This window comes from Pseudopodoces humilis, chromosome 18, assembly GCF_049639895.1.
Source record: "Pseudopodoces humilis isolate 2021_Gansu_Grassland_sample_001 chromosome 18, ASM4963989v1, whole genome shotgun sequence".
In the NCBI taxonomy this organism is placed as follows: domain Eukaryota; kingdom Metazoa; phylum Chordata; class Aves; order Passeriformes; family Paridae; genus Pseudopodoces; species Pseudopodoces humilis.
This window is the reverse complement of record NC_142217.1, coordinates 4,581,794-4,607,296: the sequence shown is the minus strand read 5'-3', so window position 1 is coordinate 4,607,296 and position 25,503 is coordinate 4,581,794. Positions and strand designations below refer to the sequence as shown.

Here is a 25,503-nt window from a genome sequence, read left to right as displayed (position 1 = left end):
AAATGGTGTGGTGGCTGGGACAAACCAAATCCCTCCATTCATTTCCACCCACCTCTCATTGCATGGCCCTCCCAAGCAGTTAGCTCTACTGAATCAGGGAAAATTAAAAAGCTACAAATTCCCGAGCTCCAGGCTGGAATTTGTTTTTGCATTAGTTGATTTCCCCAAAATAACACAAAGCAGGTGGTTGTGTCCTTTCATAACTGGGCTCTGCTCACTCATCTTCTCCTTGTCCCTGGCTGTGAGCAGGGTGGTAGCAATGATAAGAATGAAAATGCATTTCCTTTCTTTGCCTGAAGTCACACTTAGGCAGTGATGCTTTGCCATTTGGGGTGCTTAGCAAACCTGGTGCCTCTGACCCACTGACCCCTGTGTCCCAAGGATTGTGGCCACCACTGTCTCCTTCCTCTGCAGAGACCTCTGTCACCACCTCTTTCAGCACAGGCACAAAGCCAAGAGGAGCTGGTTCACTTGGATGTGACTGCCCATGGCATCCCTTCCTAGCCTTGTCCAGCCTCCTCTGCAAAGGGGGCTGGTTCTTCCCTCCATCAGCTCCAGTATCAAGCCCATAATTTCAAACTTAGCCAAAGATTGCCTTGGGAGCATTCCCCTTGCTTTGATAAGCCATTTGAACAGCTGTCACACTCTCTTAAAAATATGTATCTTATTCCCTGACCCGAGTTCCCCTTGGAGTAGATGCTCACTGAGCTCCCACTCCTCCTTCTCCCCCCTCTCTTAGCCTGCCCTGTGGTTTAATGTGTACATTACAGGCTCTTTATAGGAAGCAACCAACTATAAAAGGTACCAGGATGCAGTCCAAGTCCTTCTCCCTGGCCTCTGCCTTGAGCAGTAGTTGCAGGAGCTCTGCCTCACTGTGCTCCCAGTGGATGCTGTGTGAGTCCTCCTGGCCCCCATGCAAGGACTTTTTTGGTTCAGGGACCTGCATGAGCATCGTTCCTGCCTGGGTTCCTCTTACTCTGGGCATGCAAATGTGAAGGGGTTTCCTACCCCTCTGTGTCAGCAGGTTTGAATGAGCATAGCATGTCAGAGAAGGGCTCTAAAGCAGGGCATGTTGTTGTTTTATTCCGGCAGAGATGGGATCCCACCGTACAGACTCCGAAAGCAGCATCGCAGAGAGATGCAAGAAAGTGCCAAAGCAAATGGACGCGTGCCACTACCTCACATTCCTGTAAGTAGCACTATCTCCTTCCCAGGGGTGAACATGCAAAATATGTGAGATCTCCAGCAGACAGTCGCTCTGCTTGTGCTTGAGTTTAATCCCCTTTAGTGCTGGATTCACTTGGGGGTGCTTTAAGACAACATACATTGTGCTAAGAAAAGGCATGGAGCCTTCTGCCAAACTCACCATTCAGAATTCAAAACACAGAATTTTTTGTAACTATTCAGTCAGTAGCTGATAGTTTCTCCTGGATGAGAATGGAAGCACTGGCTGGCATTTATCTGCAAGCAGCTCCATGCCCTCAGGTGAGCTGGAGGTGTTTGTGGAAGGTGTAGGAGGCTGTTGGACATGAAGGCTGATGCAGCTCTCAGCCAAGGTCAGTTGGGGAGAAGTGCAGTGGTCCCCAGCAGTATTTCTGCACTGAGCAACCAGAGGAGCTGTAGCCTTGAGTTATTCTCAAGGACTCAGCAAAGCTCACCTGGGGACACAAGGCAGGAGGAAAAAAAAGGTGCAGGAGTAAGTGTTTCATTTATCTGACACTGTCTCCTTGGTTGCTCCAGGTAAGCAAACAGCTTTTGGAAGATGAGCACAACTGCTAGGGTTCCACATCACCATCTGCAGCTCTGTTTATTATTGTTTTCTTTTTCTGAGAAGTTACAGGTGACATTTAATATCTAGTAGGGAATAAAGGTGTTTCTTTCCCCTTTGGACAGCTGGACTCCAGCACAAATTAAATAGGGAGAGAAAAAACCTCCATCTGTTTTTTCCAGAAGTGCCTTCAAACTTGACGCAGCTGTTCCCATCCTGCCTGCTCAAAGCAGCACAATACCAGCAGAAATACACCCTTGTTTTAATCTGATTTAAAAGAAAAAAAAAAATCCCCACACCAAAACCACCACTCTTTGTTTTGCCTTTTAAATTAGATTATTTTCCTTAGATTTAAGAGGGTCTCCTGTGCTTTGATCACTGGGTTGACAATAAAAGCCCTGGCTGCGGACGCTCATAGCCATCCTAGCTCAGTCACCTCTCTTTTCACACAGTTGCTTTCACAGTGTGGTTGCTGTTGAAAAGGCTGGCTGGGTGCCTTTTTATTTCACTTGATGCCGTTTTTACTGTAAGCATGGCTTTGTTAGAGTTGAAGTTTGAAAGCTTGGCCTTTATTTTTTGTTGTTATTGTTGTTGCTGTTCCCCAACAGTGGGAACTACTGGCTGAATATTCTCTGACTTCAAAGCTTGTCAGTGGCTTTACCTTTTGGATAAAAATAATAGTGGCTTTCTGTTGATGGTGTGCACTGGCAATGCCTCGATGAACTGCAGGTTATAAACCCAGAGTATGGAGCATTAAATATGTATAGTGAGCTCTATTTTAACGAACTTCCATCTGCCAAACATTTCTTTTGTTGAACTGAATAAGTGTCATTCCAGCAGCAGTTCCTTGCAGGCTAATTAGTTTTACTTAGCATTAAATTTTATCGACCTTTTTGGAAATCAACTTTAAAAACAGGGTAAAAAACAAGGTTTAAATTGCCCACCTGCTGCTTATAAATTTTTATATTATCCTACTTACCTACACAGTCTTTTAGAATTACATATTCCTCCTAAACTACACACAGAGGCTTCACAAGGATTTTTTTGTGAAACATCCGCTGTTCCCATTAGGTTCTGCACTGTAATTTTAAGTCCTAGGGTAAAAGGCATCTTGACACATATTTATATGGGAGCCGAGGACTGAGAAGTTGAGTGAGTTCTAGTCTTTCTCCAGGGAATAAAAGTTTAGTTCAGACACTCTGGCACCTCCTGCCAACCAATTACTGACACAGAATTGGCATCGACTTCAGAGAGGCACTGCTCTGCCCTCGCTTATCAATCAGCCAAGAAAAGAGAAGGTAATTAGACAATGTGTTTTGACAACACCAGTGTGAAATGTTATAAAGTTACTCTTTAAAATTCAGCTCTAACTGCACACTCCTTGAATTAAACAGCCCAAATTAGCAAGGAGCCATGCAAATGTTGCTTCAAGTGTTGCTTTCTGAAGCCAGTGGTTGGGCTATCCCGCAGCCAATGGCTAAATCAGGCTGGACCTGAGGTTAGCTGCTTCCAAATGTGTGGCAGTGATGAAATCACAACCTTTGAGTGAAGGTCTTTATGGACTCCTATCTCCAGCATAGCCAGAGTCCATGCTGATAGTGCCTGCAGAATGCACAGCATGTTTTCCTACTGATAATAGGGAACCTCCTACTTCCGAAAGTCATTTCAGAAGTCCTTTACAGACCTTCCCGTTCCCTGACAAATGAGTTATGGGGCTATTATGCAAAATTCTGAAAGGACTTATATTGTTTTTAATAGCAGCACTTGTTGTTAAGTCCAGAAGCTATAAACTGCAGTGATTATATGTTCAGAGGAGGCTGCCCGCTGGTCCCAGCAGCCCTGCTGCCTCCAAGTAGTGACGGCGTGTGCTAGCTATGTGGAACACCCTCCTCAGCAGCAGGACATGTGTGGATGGCTCTGATCTGCATCTTCCACACTTAGCAGCTCACATCTTCCACACTTAGGCAGTCAGCAGTGCTCTAAGTTTGGAAAAGTTGTGTTCTGTGAAGTGGCGCTCTGCCCAGGAATGCAGTGGGGGAGGATCTCCAGCAAGCAGGGAGATCTCTGGTTTGTGCCTCTGGCAGGAACACATTACACAGAGTGAGTGTTGCTTTCATGTGGTTTTCCAGCTCTCTCTTGGATTTGAGCAGAGTCTTGGAGCACCAAGGAAGGAAAGAGCAAGCAAGTTGCCAAATAAAGGGAGAAAGCCCAGAGCACACAGTGCTGTACCTGGCTCTGGCATTCATCCATTCCCAGGAGAGGATGGGAGATCCTCCTTTTCCACAGCAAACTCAGAAAAATCCAACCTCGAGAATTAGGACCTGGTGTTTGGTTGTTTAACTGCATAAAGAAGCCATTTTCTGATGTTCTTGCTGGAGCTTGATCATCAGGCGGGAGCTCTCCTGTCCTGCCCCGCAATCAAGGGTGCTGCAGGGTGGTTTCCGTGGTGTTCCAGAGTGGAGCAGGAGATTGTGAGTGACCACTCTGCTGTGCTGTAGGAGTGAGGAGCACAGGAGGAGCCTGGTCTCGTGCTGCCTGGATAACTGCAGCTAAATGAGCTTTCTGCTGCTGTGAGTTGGGAACCTGCTCGGAATTCCCATTGGCTGTTTTATGCCATTTTCCTCAAACACCTTGCTGCAGCAGGACTCCCTGCTAATCCCTGAATGCTGCTAAACTGGATGCTGAAATCCAGCTATCTCTGAGCTCTGCCACAAATGTTTCTGGTATGGAAACACCATTTATCTGTTAAAAATTTATGTCACAGAGGAATGCATTAATCTAAGAAACGTGGAGGTTCAGAAGTTCTTTTCTCTTGGCTTCTCTAGCCTGTCATCTTCCTTTCATTTCCAAGACTGACTTGTGATCTAACAACAGCCCCTCAGGCATCATGGAGGCATCAAACCTCTTGTAGAAGAGGGAGATTTACCAGCACAGAATTCTTTGGCCCAGTCACATCTGTCAGAAACAGTTCAGCCCAAACCACAGATCCCTGGAGCTGCTTAGGGAACCTCTACCCAGTGTAATGTTGAAAAACTTCCTGTTTCATCTTAGAGCAGTTGAGGCTGATGCCTCCTGAGGGGAACCTGCAAAGTGCAGTGAGATTCTTCTCTTTCAGCCTTTTCACATTTCGGATGCCGGTGTGTTTTGATGTGCAGCTTGGTTCTTAAAACTCTGTTTCTCAGGGAAGGTGAAATCTGTCAAAACCCAAGAGCTGCATCTGCCTCATGGAGCAAAATCCATGGAATTCCTGCTGCATCAGCTACAAGAAAAGAAGGGGGAAACGTGAGAGCAGCTGCCTGGTGGAACTACTGGAGAGCTTGTGTGTCTCACGTGTTCTCAGCTGGCTGCTTCTTCACAAAGGTGCCAGAGCTCCAGACATTTCATGTGTCAAGGACAATGTTCTAGTGATAGATACCCCAAGAAATCCTTCTTCAGAGCTGTCACAAGGAAAGACTGCTCCATCTAGACTAGTTTAAGCAATTTCTATTTTTCCCAATTCACTTGGCATTGAGCCTGCTGTCTGTTGTCCTCTGCAGCCTCTCCAACTCCACATGGTTTGGTTCTGGACAGACCTATCTAACTAGTGCCATTAAATAAAAGTAGATAGGTAATTAAATTAAGCATTAGATTCAACGGTACTTTAAAATTAAGCACTTCCTTTCTGAACTGTTGATGTAGAATGTCCAAAGACCCCATTGTGGTCCAGACTGAAGGGCTGGATCCTCAAAAACCAGCCAGTTCTTGGACCGTGCTGCACCCTTTACTTGGATCGAAAGCATTTGGAGCCCTTGTGATTTCAGAACAATAAGCAGCTTATTTACAACTCCCTTGGCAGGACTCTGGATGCCCATGGGAAGCTGGGGGCAGGTTCAAAATCCTGAAGCCCTGAAGGATCCTGCTTCGGGCACAGGCTCAGCCTGGCTGGTCTTTGATGGGGCGTATTTCCCCTGTCTCCCTTCTGAAGTCAGGCCCATCATTTGATAAAGGCTTCAAACACTTTGTTGTCTTAAGCCTTTTGAACCAGGTCAGTGCAATCCATGTTTGCTGTCTAGGGAGGCAGAGAGAGCCCTCAGCAGTTATCTGTATTGTTTCAGCACAGGGAATTTGCATTCATTATACTGCAATACTATTAGTTTTGGGGAAGTCTGTGTAGACTGTTCCTTCTTTTTGAGCTAGGAATAAAGTCAGACCCATTGTGATGTTCAGAGCATCATCCTGCTCACCAGCTCCTGAGTTAGCCTTACAGGTACCCACCAGGACAGCATAGGGCATGTGCAACTGGTATCCATGGGGTGAAGTGAGGTTTGTTTCAGTTGCAGTGGTCTTGGATGCTCAGGGGGACCCTTGCAGAGGAGGCTGCATCTCTCCTCACGCAGGCTGCTGAGACCCTCTGCAAGCTGTTGGGCTGTTGAAGCTCCAAGGACAGGGCAGTGGGTTTTGCAGGTGTAACACTTTGGCAAAGAGAGAAGAAAACAATTCATTCTAAAGAGTCTTGGCTTCAGTTATTGTAATTTCTGTAGTTGAGCTTCAGTCACCTCCAGACTTTGGGAGACTGTGGATAAACGTGCTGAGGTATTAGTTGTAAAAGACTCAGAATCATCATCTTTTGAGTTCCCTGGGTACAGCAGTGATTCCAAATATCTTCAGATCTTCAGCATTGCTGGGTCTGCAAGGAACCAGCTCATTGTGACAGGACTCGGACACTCAGGTTAGCAAACTTCAGCCCTTTCAACCACTGCTACCACAGGTTCAAGAGAGACCTTGGTTTGGGATGCTGCCCTGCATCAAAGGCTAGGAAAACAAAGGGTAATTCTTTCTGTGTTTTTCTGTGGTAGCTGCACCAGTGAGAGCCAAGACCGTAAGTGCTGAGCTCCAAGCTGCCTCTTATTAGGCTCATTAAGTGTCTAACGGAGCAGGGCTTGGTGCCACCATCTATAAACAACCGCAGGGAGAGTTGGCATCCTGAGGTGGCAGGAGGGAGGGAACACGTCACCCAGCAGGTTGGGACTTGTCAGGCAAGGGAGAGAATTCCCTCCTTGGGAATCACTTGTGTGGCCTCACAAGGAAGGATGGTGGTGATGGTCATGGGGTTGGTGAGGGAAGCAGGATCCCTTAGCCAGAAGTGCTTCCCAGAGCTATGCAGGGGAACAGGGAGACATCCTGAGAAGCTCCTCATGAAGTAACAGAACAAGAACCAGCTCTGCCACATCTTCCCCTGTGCTGGAGCACATCTGGAGCCCATTTCTGGACTAAACAAAGGTGAAAGGTGCTACTTTGGCCCCTCTGCCAGTATTACAAGACTGAACATTGTTTTTGTTGATAAAAACCTTTTTTTGCAGTTTAGCTTTTTGTGATACAGTCCATTGGTTTGCAGGGCTGGAGGTCCTGGTGGCACTAAAGATGTCATCCCAGGGTGGTGACATCACCTCCCACATGTTGTGCTCTCTCCAGGGGCTGTAAGGATGAAGGGAATCATTGGTTGGGGCTCAGATGGATCACTGGGATTGAGATTTGCTGGCAGGCTCAGGAAGACTCATCCCTCTTGGCAAATGAAACAAGCAGTGCTTTAACTGGGACCTCTGCAACCCAACTGGGGTGTCATGAAAGAGTCTTCAGCTGCTCAGTGCCATCAGTGGGTTCTTACTGCCTCTGGTTTTCTTCCCTGCCTTCCAGCTGGCAGAGACAGAAAAGCCAATGAGATTTGCATACTTTTGTCAGGTTTTGAGGCAAAGCAGCATTTTAGTGTTCTGCTTTGATCTTCTGGCTGGCCTGGGATAAATTCGGGTGGTCTCTCATCCTCCTTTAAAGTTTTCAAGCTCAGTGTCTGCTTCTGATGCTGTATTTGTTCTTTTGCTATGAATTATCTCACATCTTCACATTTAATTTTGTCTCTGGTCCTATAGAGTGTATATTTCTCTCATGTTAGTATTGAAATATTTGAATGCAGAGTTTTATGCTGTTGAATTTCCAACTATTTTTTCTCCAAATTAAATTTTTATCTCTGATGCTTCATTTTACTTTTTCTACTATTTAAAAAAAAATAATATAGAAAGGATAAAAATGAGGGGGAAAATGCAGCAGCTGATAACTTCATACTTCACAAACTTCTTATCCCAGAACCCAAGAATTTAGGGATGAAGTAACTCAGCATAAGGAATCAAGAATGTCCTTGAACTGCCATAAATATTCATTTATTCACCCAGAGCAGGCAGAAAAATGGCACCTCTGTGCTTGTAAGAGTGCTGTATTGATAAAGCAAGCAGGGAGTCATTGCACAGCTCTGAAAAGCTGAGATGCAATCCCATAGGATCCTCCAGCAAGAGAGGATGCCTTGTGGGAATTGGGACCTTGGGCTGTGGGCTAGATTTGCAGAGATGGACTGGCACACACTGATCCTCTTGGGATAAGCTGAGTAGGTGTGGATCAGAACCTTCCCTTCTACCAAAATGAAAGCATAACTGCTATAAACAGGAGGTTTGAGAGGTGGAAAGGTCTGTACATCCTTTTTCCACCCTTTGAGACCGGGATATTCCTGTTGACCATATGTCCACTGGGAAAAAAGCAAGCACTTCCATCAGAGAGTGGAATTTGGTGCCAAAAGAGCTTTTTGAACTCCAGAAAACGTTTCCCTTAGATGAGGTGGTGTGTGGAGCTGGTACCAGCTGAGGAACTCCTGGAGGTGGTGGCTCAGCTTCCAGCCCCCAGGTCCTGAGCTGCACCTGAGTGCCTGCCAGCCTGTCCTCCCCCAGCTCCCACCGGAGCGACCGGCATTTCCAGTTATCAAAGGCTCCCAGAGAGAGAAACGTGGGATTTTTCATTCATCCTTTGCTAAGCCATGCTGTGTTCTCCCTGCAGCGTACCTACCGAATGCCAAAGGATATCCACGTGGAACCAGAGAAGTTTGCTGCAGAGCTGATCAACCGTTTGGAGGAAGTACAGAAGGAACGTGAAGCAGAGGAGAAGTTAGAGGAGCGCCTTAAACGCGTTCGAGCGGTCAGTGATCTTCTCATCTCCTCTGGCAGCCTGGCACTCTGCTTACCCTGTACCACAGGGAGCTTTCAGCTGCTGTGGAAGCAGCTGGGGTGGTCAGTTCCCTGCTTCACTGCAGTGGTCATCAGTGGCACAGGGATACTGGAGGCTCCTGTAGCCCCCACAGCTTCCACGATGCTGTTCCCCCATCCATGCAGGGCTCTGTGAGTTCCAATGCACCCTCGCTGTGTAAAACACCAGCCATGGCACAGCAGTGCCCACTTCTGCCATCACTCAGGGGCTGTGGATACTCTGCATCTTTGGCACCCTGGCTCTCAGGAGTTTGTGAGCAATCCCTGGGGCCTGTCTAAGAGGGGTCCTTCCCATGGGAGGTTTTGTGTGATCCCTGTTTCCCCCACAAACAGTAACCAGATAACAGGTGATGTTGTGCTTGGGGGTGTTTGTGTCTGCTATCAGGCCATTTCCAGCACAACCAAAAGGGTTCTGCCCATCAGAGCCTAGCATACCCTAGAAATTTTGGAAGTGGTCGGGTGTGGCATTGAAAAGCTCTCCTGTGCAGATAAACACACTGACTCCCCTGGGATACCTAACCAGTGGCACTGAGTGTTGTGAGCCCTTGTACTGCTGGGGCCCCAGAGCCTGAAGGTTTGTTAGATGAACCATGGGAAATGTGCTGCAAGGACTTTAGCTCCACAACAAGCTCCAAGAGTGGGAGAGTGAGGTCCTGGTCATCTGGTATTGCCTGTGTGGGACCCCTGTTCAGCAGTGTTCACACTATAGCTTTCTTCTGATACACTGCATCTCATGGGTACCTGCACATCTGGTGGTGGGGATAGAGAGATCCCAGAGGACAGCATGGTGTTACTGAACATCACTGGTTCAGTGTAGCTGCAGTCCTGTGTGCCAAAGTTTTGGGGTTCTGCAGTTACTAGCTGCTGTGACCCTGAGGTAAAGGCTTTGGGCTCTGTAACCTGCAGCCCTCCCTTAAAGCAGAGGTGTTGGTGCCTGGCTCAGCTGGCTCTGTGCTTTCAGGGAGGTTGAGCTTCTGGGGCTTCAGGAAAGAACCTTCAGCCCCATTGGAGTATTTTAAAATTCTCATGTAGTAGCTCTTCAAACAGGAAAAAGCTGTAGGTTGTATTGTTGGCTTTAAACTGCATTTGCATTTCAAATGCAGAGAACGGAGGAAGGCAGAAGGATCTGTAAGGTCCCATCCAGCTCCAGGTGTTTTCCAGCAAATTCCCTACACCTCTGCATCCAGCCAGAAAAGGCAAGCTGGGTGCTATTTTGGGATTAGATTCCTGTTCTTCTGGAATTGCACTCTTCTCCTGTCTGGTGACTATTGCTTTCTAGACAAAGACAGTGTAATCAGCAGCATTTTCTGCTTACACAATCCTAGAACACTTTTCTTCCTCCCCCTCCTCCTCCCATGGCTCTGTTGCAGCCCCCACCTGCACTAAATTACATTATCCCAGCCCTCTGCCTCCTTGAAGAAGCTGCCAGTAGCAATACCATAAAATCAGCAAATACCTATGTGCCAGAGAATATATTAAAGTCTGTTTAAACACATTTTTGTGTGACTTAATCTATTTTTAAGCCCAGGACTCCCACTAATGCTATATATTAAACCTCTTTGCTGTCTCCAGAATGTATTTCATTGACTGGCTGGCATCTGGCATTAGCCATTCAGGAAAAACTCAGAGTAAGCAATTGTAGCTTTTTTAGGTCAGCACTTAAGGTGCAGGAGCTGCTGGTATCAGCAAGAGGGAGAACTGGAATCCTGATAGATCACAGAGCTTTTTTCTGTGACCTGAACACCAGGACTGCAGGGTGACCTCTTCCCAGGTCTGCATGGCTCACTGCACAGCAGCACAGGGAAAACCAGGAGCATTAGTCACACTGGGCAGTTACCAGCCTAACTGAGAAGCTGGAAATATTTTGCAAAAGCCAGGGGAAAAGAATTTTTCTCCCCCCTAATGAGAAGCTTGCAGGTTCCCTTTCAAAGCCACATCATGCAGTAACATCCAGAGGAGGCATCTGATTTGAAGGCAAATGCCTTTTACTGAAAAGACCTGTCAGGTTTCTGCTTTACAAAAAAAGAAAATGCTGAATTCATTAATTATTCTGAGAAACGTGGCAGAGGATTAGAGGATGTGCATGTTCCCATATTAGTTTTTGAGACACTTCAGCCTCATGTCCATGCACAGAATCTGCTGTCACAGAGATCAGTATTGAGTCATACAAATCACTCTGAACTGAACAAATGGAAAATAAGCCAGGGAGAAGCGAAGCTACCACTGAGATTCTCAGTATTTGAATATGAAACACTGCCTGACTAGAGAGGGAAATGATCGAAGAGGCTCTCGTGCTTAGCAGAGCTGTTCTCCCTTCCCAACCGGCAGCAGCCTGATGGGTGGGACCGGGAGGAGGCAGAGGAGGAGATTTGCAGCAAGGTATGGCCTGCCTGTGGCTCATCAGCGCAGCTCTCAGCTCCTAATTCAGAGGGAAGGGCACCCCCAGCCTTGCTGGGGAGTAAAAATAGCTCCGCAGTCAGCAAAGTTGGAGCTGCATCTCTGCCTGCTGCTGCCGGTGGGAGCTGCTGGAAGAGCTTTCTGACGATATTGTGTCAACAAAGCACCATCTAGTGGTGATGGCAGCAGGGCTCCCTGCCTGCCCAGAGTGTCACCTGCACACCCAGAGTGTCACCTGCACGCCCAGAGTGTCCCCTGCACACCCAGAGTGTCACCTGCACACCCAGAGTGTCACCTGCACGCCCAGAGTGTCCCCTGCACGCCCAGAGTGTCACCTGCACACCCAGAGTGTCACCTGCACGCCCAGAGTGTCCCCTGCACGCCCAGAGTGTCACCTGCACACCCAGAGTGTCACCTGCACGCCCAGAGTGTCCCCTGCACGCCCAGAGTGTCACCTGCACACCCAGAGTGTCACCTGCCTGCCCAGAGTGTCACCTGCACACCCAGAGTGTCACCTGCCTGCCCAGAGTGTCACCTGCACACCCAGAGTGTCACCTGCCTGCCCAGAGTGTCACCTGCACACCCAGAGTGTCACCTGCACACCCAGAGTGTCACCTGCCTGCCCAGAGTGTCACCTGCACACCCAGAGTGTCACCTGCCTGCCCAGAGTGTCACCTGCACACCCAGAGTGTCCCCTGCCCGCCCAGATCACTGCCCAGCTGTGCCAACATCACTGCCCAGCTGTGCCCAGCTCCCTGCCAAACTCTTCCCAGCTTCTTTCCAGACCTTTCCCAGTTCTCTGCCAGGCTTTGCCCAGTGCCACGTCTTTCCCAGATCACTGTCAAGCTATGCCCAGATCTCCACCAGGTTCATTGCCAGGCCTTGCCCAAATCTCCACCAGGCTTTGCCCAGCTCATTGCCAGGTCTTGCCCAACTCACCACAGCAAGGTCCCAAAACAGCTCCAGAGCCACACCACATATGTTGTTTTTTTCACTGCAGACAGAGCACAGTGAAAAGATTCAGCAGAACTGGTTCCTGCAGCCTTGACTCAAACCTTTGCCCTGCTCGAGGAAAGACAACAGCTTGGGATATGCACCCCAGTTCCTTCAGTCACTGCTGTTGTCTCACTTAATGTGTTGTTCCTACTTAATGTGAGGCTGAGGCCAGTGCTGGGGGTGGTAAGGCAGGTCCACATAGACCCACCCCAGGAGCAACCACAGGCAGGAGCAGTTGCTCTTGGGGTCCTGCTTGGGGTCCAGATCTGCTCAGTGATACAGATGAGCTGAGCCAACATGAACTGATAGAGCCTTTTCTCCCCTTAGCCCATCCTCCTCTCAGTCTTGAAGCAAAAGTCCACATAACCTGCAAAATAGAGTTCTAGGCAGCCAGAGGATTTCCCAAATCCCAGGGACCCATTTGGGTGGACCAGCCTGGGTTCTCACCTTCTTGCCACCCTGCTCAGGTGTGACAGCACTGCCAGAGTTCTGGGCTGAGCAAAAAGGACATGCTGCCATTCCTCAGGGATCTGTGCCAGGGTCAGATCCTGCCCTGCACATTATTTGGTGTTTAAACCTGGGAGGTACCAGCTCCTAAAGCCTCCCAAGTGCTGAGGATATCGTTGGTTATAGCAAACTGCCAATAAATGCTCTCCCTAGTGGCAGGGATGTAGTCAGCACGTCCCTCACCGTGCCTTGTCCCTGAGCTCAGTGCCCAGGGCTGGTGGCTGGCGAGCTGTGGCGCAGGGCTGTAGATGGAAGGTGCCTCTGAAGCCTTTCAGAGTGATCTGTTAGAAAGTGCTGTGTCCCCTCCTCACACCAGCATCATGTCACATGCCCAGGCTTACAGTGCCCACACCCCTTTGAAAGCCTGGCATTGCCCTGCTTCAGGGCTGAACCCCCAGGTGTGACACTGGGTGGATGTCTGTTATTTGCTTTCTTGCTGTGTGGTTGGCAGCTGAGACTTTGAAGCTGGTTAGCAAGTGATGGATGATGGCATCTGACAGGCAAAGCTGATGGGAGTCATGTTTTCCAGTAGGTGCATTTATCTGGCAGGGCAGAGATGCCCTGTGCTGCAACTGGTTTCTTTACTGTGCCAAAGGAAGAAAAGAGCAGGATTAAAGGACTCACTGGAATCCTGCTTATGTAATTAAAACAAATAGGAATCCTGACTTCCAATAAAGAAACTTCATAAATACCTGAGTTTATGTTGGAGCGTAAAGTAGTTCGTCAGCATCAAAACTGTGGCTGTCAGCATGGAGGAGTTTAATTCTTCCTGGCAAGGACTTTAGAGTCACTAACAGCATGTCCTAGACCAGTGTGAACTGCAAGAACAAGCAGTTAGTTCCAACCCATTTCTTTATCTGCACGAAGTGTTTCACTCCAGCCTTAGCATGCCCAGGAGAAATCAATGTTTGATTTCCAAAACCATTCATGCAGCCGTCGACCTTCACTTGCTCCCTCCTGTTACAAGCCTTCTCTTGGCTTTGCCTTGTGAAATAGTCATTTGGGTGAGAAAACCCCCCTGGTCTCACCTGACTCAGAACTGATTTGCTGCATATCCTGTAGCTCTGGGCTTTATCTGATGAGCTTTGAAGCAGTGCCCTACCCAAAGGCACGTAGGAAGCTGAAGGTACACTGTGGTAAGTTACCTTTCTGCTGCTGGTTGTTGCAGAACCACCTTCAAGGGACTTGGAGTAAGGCTGTGCCTGCTCCAGTTGAGTCGTTAGGCTTGTCAGCTGTGTTTGTAAGCCTGGTTGTGATGTGTGGGCTGCCTGACAGAGCTCCTTGGGTGCTGTGTGGAGAATGTTGCCAATGGTGACTCAGGAAGCACATACAGAGACCTGGGTTGCTCTGCTTGGTGGCACCCACTGGGGTGGGTACACCCAGACTGTACAGGCTTGTCGTGAGCATTAGGAATCTCCTGTCAGTCTGGCACAGGTCTCCAGAGGGGTGCTGGATTTCCATAATCTTAAAGGTTTTCAGGATCTGACTGGATGAAACCAGGCCTGACCTAAGGATGAATAGCAATCCTGCTGCAAGCAGAAGGGGGGACTAGGGACCCCTTCCACCACTCCAGTGTCATTCTCTGATTGTCCCTGTGTTTCTTGCAGGAAGAAGAAGGTGAGGATGCAGATATCTCTTCTGGTCCCTCAGTCTTGAGCCACAAGATGCCTTCTGCCCAGGCCTTCCACCACTTTGCTCCTCGTTATGCTGAGATGGGCTGTGCTGGGATGCAGATGAGAGATGCCCATGAAGAAAACCCCGAAAGCATCCTGGATGAACACGTGCAGCGTGTGATGAAAACTCCAGGCTGCCAATCTCCAGGACCTGGCCGTCACTCTCCTAAGCCACGCTCCCCAGAAAGCGGCCACTTAGGAAAGCTGTCAGGGACACTAGGAACAATTCCTCCAGGGCATGGCAAGCACGCAACAAAATCAGGAATGAAACTGGATGCAGCTAACTTATACCACCATAAACATGTCTACCACCACATCCACCACCACAGCATGATGAAACCAAAAGAGCAGATCGAGGCTGAGGCCACGCAGCGAGTGCAGAACAGCTTTGCTTGGAATGTAGATTCACATAACTATGCAACAAAGTCACGAAACTACAGTGAAAACTTGGGCATGGCCCCTGTCCCCATGGACTCTTTAGGCTACAGGTGAGTCAAGGAACACCTAGGATTCCCAAAGCTGTGGCTTCTCTAGGAAGCTCTTCCATAAACAGGCAGTATCATGTCAGGGAAACAGCAGTTGAACCTTTTCTTGTGAGAGTTTATGCTGGGATGTCATTTGAGGGCTGTCCTCTTTCAGAAATGGATAAGCCCTGATAACCTTTATAGAGTCCTTTTTGTCTCTGTGATCTGGTGCAGAAAGATACTCTCTAATCAGGATTTTTATTGGCCTTGGTTATGAAATAGATTTTCTGCTCTTTAAAGCAGTGGAAATACTTAGAAATTGCAGTGCTGGTCTACTTCTCCATGCATCAGGAGCTGGATGTTGGGGCTGTGTCTTAAGGTCTGGGTAATAGAAACAGGTCTCTTAAGGTGTTTATGAGAAGGCAAAAAAAACACTTTATTTGTTGCAAGGCTGAACCATTTACCAGAAGGGCTCCTTTCTCTTCCTAACAAAGCAATGGTCACTGCAGTGTTGCCCTTGCAGTCAGTCCCAAGGGGATGTTCTCCAGGGTAGGGCACCCTCTGCCCAGAAAAGCCATTTGGCTACATTACCAGGCTGATGTCCATCTTTTCTTGGCCATTTGACTTCCTCCATCCTTTCCATGCTACAGGGAGAAGGAGGAGCTCCTTTTCTGTGGTGGATTTTGGTGGTCCTGTTACTGGGTGGCTGCAAAGGTGGGAGTGCAGCTCAGGGCTGACCACGGTGAGGGATGGGGATGGAGCAGCCACAGGAGAAAGCTGTGCTCACCCTGAGTCACCCTGAGTGTCTGGCTCCCCAGGGCTGAGGCTTTGGGATGTTTCTTTGCAGTGTACAAGGGGTGGGACAGTTAGTGAAGGCAGGCTGGCTGGGTCTGCAGCAGTCAGGATCAGCTTTCTGGGGTGGCAGGAAGGAGGCAGAGTGCAGAGGCAGCCAAAGCAAACTGCTCTTCAGGAGGGAGAGGCACTTAAATCTACCATGTTTGTATGGGGAAAAGGTTGTTGCTTCAACAGAGATGAGCATGGTCATGCTGGGCCAACCCAAAGCCCTCTCTAGACACAAGACTTCCTTCCAGCAGCAGCTACAGCATGTATTTAATGAAATTTTTAAAGGACACACTCAGAGCTGTCCTTCCTCTGGCACAAACTCCCAGTTCCTGGCAGTCCCTGAATTAGAAGCTTCACAAGACAAGGATTTGCATCCAAATGGTCTTGTTTGGCAGCCAGCAGTCTCTTGTGGTGGCTTCTGTGACTCCTTGTTGAACCCAGCTGGTGTGCTGTTCCCCCAGCCCCCCATGACTGTGTCTGTGGGTCAATGACAACCTGCAGAAAACAGCATTATTTTGTTTGCACTGAACTTGATGCTGCAGAGTTGCATTTGATACCCAGTAGTCCTCATATTGGGAGAAGCAGAGAAGTTGTCATCTTGCCCTACCTTTGTAGATCTGCAGCAATTCCTCTCCAGGCTTTTTCCAAAAAAAAAAAAAAAATCAACAAAGTTATCCCTTGCAGTAAAGCAGGTGGATGATTAGGAAGGACAGTGGGTGTCTCATGGAAGGACAGGCCAGCATGGGGGAATTCTGCATGGCTTCCTGAGCATGGGGCTGCTTGGCTGGACACATGGCCATGTGTACCATGGTGTTCCTGCAGGAGCCTTTGCTGCAGCCACAGGTGTGTTGGCTACTGCCAGGCATCCCTCTGGCTGTGCTGGTTGAGGTGGCAGCCCACCCTGCTAGGCTGTGATCTTCCACCATGAGGTGAAGCCTCATTCATTTGAGGGTAAGAAGCAAACTCTGTGCATGGCAAGTCAGAGTTTGGGGTATCAGTGAATCTGAGGGTGATAGGAAGGACCCAGGTTTTGAGCAGTGGTCAGGCATGGAGAGACAGACAGTGGATAACCTCCTGCTCTGAGCAAGGAGCTGAGGATTTAACACAATGGCTCATTTGGCCAGAGGAGAACCTCCCTCTCCCCACAGATTGTTGGGCAGAGAAGCTGCTGTGCCCAGGTAGTCCTACTCTTAACCTGAACTGTGGCACAGGTGTTTTGAGCTTTGGTAGAGCAGGGGGCTGTGGAAAATGTCTGGAGATAGATGTGTCCATGTCTGGAGATAAATATGTCCATCCTCTGCCCCTCTGGTGGTTGGCAGCACTAATGTCCCAAGCTCTGTTCTTGCAGTGGGAAAGCAAGTCTGCTCTCAAAAAGGAATGTGAAGAAGACTGATTCAGGGAAAAGTGATGGTGCCAACTATGAGATGCCAGGATCTCCTGAAGACGTGGAGAAAAACCAGAAGATCCTTCAGTGGATCATAGAAGGAGAGAAGGAGATCAGCAGGCATAAGAAAACAAACCATGGGTAAGGGCTGGCAGAGGGAGGGGTAACCACACTCTTGTATTGCATCACCTGCACAAGGGAGATGTGTTAGCAGGCTGCCTTCCTCCCAGACATCTTGGGAAGGCAAGAATGCACCACACAAAGGTCTAGACCCTTAGGAGACTGAGGATTACACGGGGGCTATGAGGGCTGTTGTTTCTGAAGGATAACTCATGGCCATGGTAGGAGGTTGCAGCCCCAGAGGAAGCTCAGAAATTGCTGCCGTGGTTCCAAGGTGAGGACATCACCTCCAGGGGAGGGCATCCTGTGGGAGAATGCCACAAAAGATTGAGCTGCCCTTTTCCTGAGTTTATTTTTATGTATGGGATTGTTTGGAGCCCTCACACTTACCTGTGAGGTTTGTTTCAGGGTTGGGCTGCTCACCCTGATGTCTCAGGACTTGCTCAAAATCTTTAGATTTTGATGTTACACCCTTCTCCCTTGAAAGCCATGCTCTGAGGAGCTTCCCAGTGGTGCCTCTGTCCAGCAGCAGGTCCATCTGGGAATGACTGTGAGCATCTCAGTGGTCTGTGTCAAACCTTTGTGTTTGTGTGTAGCTCTTCAGGTGCTAAGAAGCAGCTGTCCCACGACATGGTCCGGCCCCTCTCCATCGAGCGACCTGTGACGGTGCACCCGTGGGTCAGCGCCCAGCTCCGAAACGTCGTCCAGCCTTCTCACCCCTTCATTCAAGATCCTACCATGCCCCCCAACCCAGCCCCCAACCCTCTCACCCAGCTGGAAGAAGCTCGCAGGAGGTTGGAAGAGGAAGAAAAAAGGGCTGGAAAACTCCCCCTTAAGCAAAGGTATGATGATAATGTCTGAGTGTGTGTGGGAGGGCTCGGAGAGACTGCTCTGAGGGATGTCCATGTCCTCTGCTTTGGTCTCCAGCATGCAGAGAGGTCAGAGAAATCTGCCTCAGTTCCTATTACATGGTGCTGCAAATGCCAAAACCCACCCTGAGGCTTTGGGCTTGTGATCTGTGGATGGAGAGGCTGGAGATGCTCCTGGCAGGGTGGGAAGGGGCTGGGCAGAGGGGAGCACATCTAGAAGGGGCATGGCTGGGAGAGCTCTCTCCCCTGGTGCTCTCTGTCTCTCCACTCATTCAGTCACACAGTGACTTCAGAGCTTGGTGCAGGAGCAGAATTCATCAGGATGCAGCAGAATTAAGTGCAGAAGACAAATCTGTCTTTGCTCTTTATCTCCATCTTGCACAAGCTTCCAGCAAAGGCCGCTGTGTGCTGGAGCCCTCCTGCAGCAGCGCTGACTCTTCGTGGCCATATCCAAGTCACTGCATCCTTCTGTGACTCAGCTTAATGGCTGTTGCAGAGCTCATTTTCCTGCTCTGTCTTACCTTTCAGGGGACATCATTTGCAAGGTACATGGAGCTCTCTGGTGAAAATTGTTTTGGGAGTGCTGGATAATTACTGTTAACAGCTAAAAGCACTTTGTCCATTAAAAACCTTTCACAGTTCTCCAGCTTCCCTCTGAAAACTTGACACTTTGAGGTCTGACTTGTAGAAACACAAATGTAATTTAAAAAAGAAGCTCTTAATTGACAGGCTCCAGTTATTTTCACTTGCAATGACCACGTAGCAGATTTCTGTGTATTCATGTCAGAGCATTGATTGAAAGCCAGGTAATTAGAGGGCTTTCCCAAGCCAGGTTAAGCCAAGTTTATGTGATGTACCTTTCAGCGTGTGTAATTGGATAGGGTTTATTAGTAGAGTCATTTATAGCTGTACTAAATTCATGCACCTTCCTCAGAAATGTCTGTACACACTTTGAAAATAGCAGCCTGGGCTGTGCAATTAATATTCTGACAATAATTTGGCCTGTCTTTTAAGAGTGGCTTACAGAGGAAGCCCGTGGTGTGTGGTAAATGCCAGGCATGCCAGCAGCAGGATGGGCTGGGCAGTCCCAGTTCTGGGCTCCTCTGCTTCCACTGCCTCTCCATGAGGTCTGGCTCTTCTCCCAGTGATACAGGAATCCCCCAGCCCTCATGCCTGGAAAACCAGAGAGAAATTCACCAGTGGGGAGCTGCTTATGAAAAGTAGATGTGTCTGTGTCCAGTAGCAGGCAAAAATGGATGCAGTGGTCCCCAGGGAGCCAAAGATTTCTGGATGTTGAAATGTCTCTGCTGGATTTTGGTAGGATTGGGTGCTACAGGTGAAGCACACCTGAGCTGGCAGTTTTTAGAAAGCTCCTGCTCTGGTTAGCCCAGGAGCCTGCCTGGAAATAGATCCCACAGCTCAATGAGAACAAGGGTGAAAGTGAGAGAGGAGCTCCCATGAAAACACCATTTATTTCAGTCAGGAGCTTTGAAGAGCTCTGGGAAATTGGAGCCAGTGTCCCAGGTTTGTCAATAGCCTTGGGGAAGCTCAGAGAGGTGGAGGTGAGCCTGGAGGTGTCCTTGAGGCCCCAGTTGAGCTGGCTGTGGGTGGAGAGCATACTGTGCCAGCTTTCCACAGCCAGACTGGCCTTGCCAGCATGGTTATCCAGCTCTCCAGCCACTCCCCTCTGGCACAGCCCTTCCAGCAGTGGCCTTCCCCACCAAACTGCCCAATGCCAAGAGCCCTGCTCCCACCCCAGCACTGCCCCACTGTAAATCAATGAGGCACCTGCAGTGAGTGTGCTGGGAATTGTAAATATTCTTCCAGGAAAAGCATTTCTCTCCCTATTTCACAGCATTTGGAATGACCCTGATCTCTGAGATAGCAACCTGGCTGCTGCTGGCAAGCAATTCAGGATTGACCATCCAGTACTAATGACCTGCAGATCCAGCAGCACACCAGAGCCCAGCATTGGTGTCCCAGTGACTGTCAGGTTTTTCCATGGAGCTGTTTCCTGTAGCTCAGTCTCACATTTCACAGCCAGATTGAAGTAATTAATACCAGCTCCTCAGAGAAATGATTTTTTGCAAGCAGGGAGAACATTTAGCATAAGATCACTTTGGAATTAATTGTGTTGGCCTAAGACCGGCAGAGGAGCAGAGCTGGTAGCTGGGACGCCCGCTGAGGCAACATCTGCTGGGTGCATTTTGGGCTTTCCAAAGCAATCCAGCCCCAGGGCTGAGCTGGAGCAAGCTGGACACCTCTGCATCACAGCAAGGTTGGACTGGTGCTGCAAGCCAGCCTTGGCTTCCCTGTCCCAGCACGGGTGGGATGCCCAGCTGCGGGTCAGGACTGGGCTGCAGATGCAGTGAGGGGGATGAGTGCTGCTGTTTCCCTGCTGGGTGGTGTTTTGTGCTTGTGACAAACACAGCAATGGGAGGTGCTCTCAGGAGGGGCAGGGCGTGGCACCTGGCAGTATTTCTGGGTCACACTGACACCCAGGAGATGGGTGCAGGTGGCAGATTTAATGAGGCAGGGCTCAGAGTCGGTCTGAGGGCCTTTATGTGCAAGCCAAGGTCTCAGGAGATCTCTTGGCAATGACGAAAGTGGAGACAGTTGAGTTGTTTCATTCTCCAGAGAGGAGCTCTTGGAAAATTACATTTTCAGTGATTCCATATTCATCAGCTCTGCTTCAGCCTGCTGGAGGTCTATGGCTGCGGTTTGTGGGGGGTGTGAGTTCTGCTGACAGAATTAAAGCAACAGGAAAATCTTCTTGTGGTACATTGCTGATAAAAGGAAGACTGGGGAAAATGTGGGCCCTGTCTGGGAGGAAATGGGAGAGCTGGGTACCTGGGGCATGCAGGAGGCTGAGGTACTCAATGGCTTTTTTGCTTTGGTCTTCACCAGTGAGTGCTCCAACCACAGCACTTGAGTCACAGACAAAGGCAGGGACTGGGACAAAAAAGAATCACCCACAGTAGGAGATGAGGTTTGGGACCTGAAGGTGCACAGGTCCATGGGACCTGATGAAATCCATCCCACAGGGTCTGAGGGCACTGGTGGATGAAATGTCTCAGCCACTATCTATCATATTTGAGAAGTCATGGCCATCTGGACAAGTTCCCACTGTCTGGAAAAGGGAAAGCATACCCCCCATTTTCAAAAAGGGAAAAAAGGGAGGTTTAGGGAACTAAAGGCCAGTTACTCTCCCCTCTTTGCCTGTCAAGATCATTTTTGGACATCATTTCAGGCATCATTTTCAGGGCACATCTCACCGGAGCCAGGCTGAGTACCTTCAGGGATGGCCTTTCAGGTGTGAAGTGCACAGCAGGAGGAAGGACACTCCCAGCCACTGGCACAGTTCCCCTCTTGCTTCTGCCACAGCAGAAGTCCTGTCCTCTCCATCTCCCCAGGCAAAGGAGAGCAGCAGCCCTGAGGAAGCAGCTCTGCTCCTGCTTCAGGCTCGTCACCGTGTCCCCAGGTCCCCAGACACACAGCAGCCCTCTCTTAGTCGTGACTTGTCTCTAGCAGGATTAAGAGAAGCTTAGGGATTTTGAGGTTTTCCAAACCCCTTCAATTAACTTCTGGCCCACAGGATTCACAGAATTTGCCTGAATTTATGACCCATTTTTCCTTTAAATGCCTCATATTTTTTTTTCCAAGGATGACTCAATTCCTTAATGTTTTTCTAGCTAAAGGGCATCCTGTATTTTGATACAGGGATGGGAGGGGCTCTGAGAGCTCTGCTGGCACCAGGAGCAGACCCTTGCCTCTCAGAATGCTGCATCTTCTCCAGAGCTCTCCCAGGCAGAACAGGCACCCGGAGGATTGTTCAGCTGAACTTTAGACCTCTCCTGCCTGCAGGAAGAGGTGCAAAGGCTGTGTCTGGTGTTGGTTTGCAGTGCCAGTGTTTATGTGGGCACACCATGAAAAGGTGCTCTGCCCGCCAGCCACTGTTTAAAGGTTAAGGTCAGAGTCATTTCCAAAACTGCGATTACCTCATGTGCTTGGCAGATTCTAAGGTTTTACAGCAACTTTCCAGTCATGTAAATACAAAATCATCTTTTCTTTATCCAGTGTGCTTTTAAAACAATTTTTTTTAAAGCTGCCAAATGTGTTTTATGCGACTTTGAAAGGGGAGGCTGCCTCTGGCTCAGACCATGCATGCCAAGGTACCAATTTCTGTAGGCTGCTCCAATGTTTGTGCAGCGTTTTCGGCACCCCAGATGAAAGGCTCTGCAGAAGGGCAAAGTATCCTGAGCTGAATTATTGTTGCTTTTGTCTATCTCTGAAAATGGGGTGAGGGCTGGGTTGACAGTTTCAGTCTGGTGATGGCACCACATAGCTGAACCTGGTGTGTGGGCTGGAAGCAAAGATCAGACCAATATTCTGAAATCTGGAAAAACACAGGAGGTGTAAAAGTCACTGAGGTTTTGGGGATGGCAGCTGCCTTGGTGCCCTGCATGGACAGGACAGGCAGCAGAGGCTCCAGGACATGCTGTGCTGGGAGCTCCATCCCCTCAGACCTCCACGTACTCTGGGAGAGGTGCCCAGGGGAGCTGTGGGGTGCAGGAACATCCTGCCTGCAGATGTGGGCCACTGGAAAGTCTTGCTGTGCTCTTCTGGCCACAGTGGCAATAATCCCAAGCAGTCTGGGCAGTGCCTGCATGATCATGCCCTGTGGGATGGTGCTCCAGCCCTGTGTGCTGGTGTGCACCAGGAGCATGGGGAGATGGTGATGATGGTGACCTGGTTCAGCTGCCTTGGCCTGGGGTGCTCTGCCAGTAACTCCTCAAACCATGCTGTGAGGAAGGCTGAGTTAGAGCCTGCACCCTCCTTGTAGCTGTGTCCTGGCCTCATTCAGCCTTTCCAAATGCTCCCTGACCAATCTGGGTGCGTCTGCATACGGGGAGAGCTGCTGGTGGGAGCAAGTGATGCTCAGGGGCCACGCTGCATTTCCACCAGCCCATGTGGGGAGCCCTGACCAGCCCCAAGCCCTGCCAGGTAGCCAGCTCGATGGTTCTGAGCCTCTGGGCTGGCACTGAGCAGGTCCCTTGTGTCTCTGCACAGCAGGTTGAAGCCCCAGAAGAGGCCGGGCAGCGGCGCGTCGCAGCCCTGCGAGAACATCGTGGTCGCGTATTACTTCTGCGGGGAGCCCATCCCCTACCGCACCCTCGTCAAGGGGCGCGTGGTGACGCTGGGACAGTTCAAGGAGCTGCTGACCAAGAAAGGGAACTACAGGTAAGGGCTGCTCCCCGCCTGCAGGGAGCAGCCAGCAGCTGTTGGTGAGCCCTGGCAGATGCCACTGCCAGGACACAGCGGCGTTGCCTCCACGCAGGGGAGGGTTGGTGGAGGTGGGTCAGGAGGGCTTCCTCAGGGCGTGCTGTGGTGGGGATGTGGCAGCACGGCCAGGGTGCCTTGGCTGGTGAAGAGGCAGGTTAGCAGGGGTGGGGAAGATGGGGTTTTGTAGCAGGAATGTCCTGCATCGTGGTTTGCAGTTCCAACAGGAGCTGCTGAGCTGCCCTGCAGGTTCCTGGGCAGGCACGGTCAGTGCTCAGTGATGCTGTGGGGAGTGTGGCCTCAGTTCCCTCTATGTCTGGGGGAGCAGCTTCCTGTGCTCCCCGAGCTCAGAGCCATGGAAGGGCTGCACCCAGTTTTGGGGACCATCGTGCCCTGTGACCATTCACCTGTTTTTTTTTCCCATCTCCCCCCTTCCACGTTTCTCTTTTTTTCAGGTATTACTTCAAGAAAGTGAGCGATGAGTTTGACTGTGGTGTGGTCTTCGAGGAGGTGCGGGAGGACGACACCATCCTGCCCATCTTCGAAGAAAAGATCATTGGGAAGGTGGAGAAGATTGATTAGGCTCCAGGACTGTGAAGGACTCTGGGACCGGAGGAGAAGGCCTGGGTGCTGCCCACCCTGGCCATGCTGCCACCACGGGCACCAGGCAAGCCCAGGGCAGAGGGCAGCAGCTCCGCTTTCCAGCACGGACCTGGGCAAGCTCCAGGATGCCGGTGGATGCCCTTTCACCCCACAAACCTGCCAGTGGGAGCCTGGGCTCCCTCTCCATACCGAATATAAGTGTAATGTAGCATTGTACAGTGCATTAGAAAGTGTAATATGACCTTGTTTACTAAAGCTGCATATTTTTGATATATTGTAATAAAAGGAAAATATTTCCAATGTCACAGTGCTCTTATGTAAATGTAAAACATACAGGTACTGCAGAACTCACCCAAAGTGTACAGCCATCCGTCAGACTCCAGCTGCTCCGCACTTTCCCGGCACCCTGCCCCATTTTCCCGGCATGGATGGCTCTGGAGCGCCAGGGGGTACAGCTGCCCTCACCCCACCAGCCTGGAAGGGGTGACCCCGCTCCAAAGGGGCTGTGAAGATCGTTGAGCCATTTGGAAGGAGTCATCTGTGGCCTCCTTGGCTGGCTCAGCTGCTGGACATGGTAGGATGGGTGTTTTTTTCTCCTCCTGAGCTTCCTTGCGACCGAGTAAATCCCCGAGGGATAGAAGGGTCAGTGCCTGTTGGGACTGGGGGCTTCCCACAGAGCCAGGGTGGCAGGTTGGGTGCTGGCATCCCACAGCCTGCACATTCCTGTGTCCCCATGGAGAAGGGGAACCTCCCAGGAAGGTGCTGCAGTTCTGCAGAGGGCTGGCTCCTGTGTGCCTGGTGCAGACATGCCCATACCCGTGACTCCTGCATCTTTTGTCAGCTTCTGTGTCTCAGGGGAGGCAGCAGGAGGGCGCTGCACCAGGAGGGGCGTTGATGCCAGTTTGTGGCTCATGCAGGGCCAGCAGGCAGCCCTGGGAAGCCTCCTGGGCTTACTCGGCCACAAGGAAGCTGGAGCTGTGCCGGTGCTCCCCCCATCCTGCTCTCAGCCAGCCCAGGCCCTGCTGCTCCAGCACAGCCACGGCTCTGTGCCAGCTCCTTTAGAGACCCCTTGCCCACCCACAGAAATGGGGGTGGCCCCAAAGCCCAGGGGATCCCCAGTGGTGCTGGCCCTGCCCAGAGCCATCCCCAGCCCCAGCAGTGGTGGAGCTGCCGGGAGCCCATGGCACCGCGCCGGGATCGACTCCGCCTGTTGTACATGTCACCCAGTGCCTTTAAAACACCGTTCTGGACTTGCCCAATACACTTTGTGAAGTCCAGCAAAATCTGCAAATGTTTTCAGCCCGGGAACAGTGTTACAAGGGGTTTTGCTCCTTGTTTTTTGAAGTTCTGATGGTGGTGTGTCTGGTGAGGTTGTTGGCGTGCCCGGGATTTCCGTCTCCCCCTTTTTTTTTCGGGGGTCCCTGTAAATATGTACAGCGGCCGTGCAGCCCCAGCATTTCCTCTGCATTCTCATGTGCTGACTTGTACAATGATCTTTTCAAAGGTACTTGGATAAAATTAAATAAAACCCCACATCC

At 50.1% G+C, this 25,503-nt stretch overlaps 1 protein-coding gene across 2 annotated transcripts in view; it reads left to right on the top strand.

Moving 5' to 3' along the window:
- AXIN1 (axin 1) overlaps window positions 1-25,500 on the top strand; it is a 68,564-nt gene extending 43,064 nt beyond the window's left edge. Inside the window, exons 3-9 of one of the 2 annotated variants that reach the window (XM_005522847.3) lie at window positions 1,093-1,189; window positions 8,624-8,761; window positions 14,337-14,890; window positions 17,058-17,234; window positions 17,810-18,055; window positions 23,156-23,323; window positions 23,818-25,500. In XM_005522847.3, coding sequence (XP_005522904.1) covers window positions 1,093-1,189; window positions 8,624-8,761; window positions 14,337-14,890; window positions 17,058-17,234; window positions 17,810-18,055; window positions 23,156-23,323; window positions 23,818-23,944 — 1,507 coding nt within the window. In that variant the 3' untranslated portion in view covers window positions 23,945-25,500. Of the gene's footprint in view, window positions 1-1,092; window positions 1,190-8,623; window positions 8,762-14,336; window positions 14,891-17,057; window positions 17,235-17,809; window positions 18,056-23,152; window positions 23,324-23,817 lie in introns of both variants that reach the window. The other variant, XM_014252746.2, reaches the window with a different exon arrangement.
- Window positions 25,501-25,503: the final 3 nt, after the last annotated feature.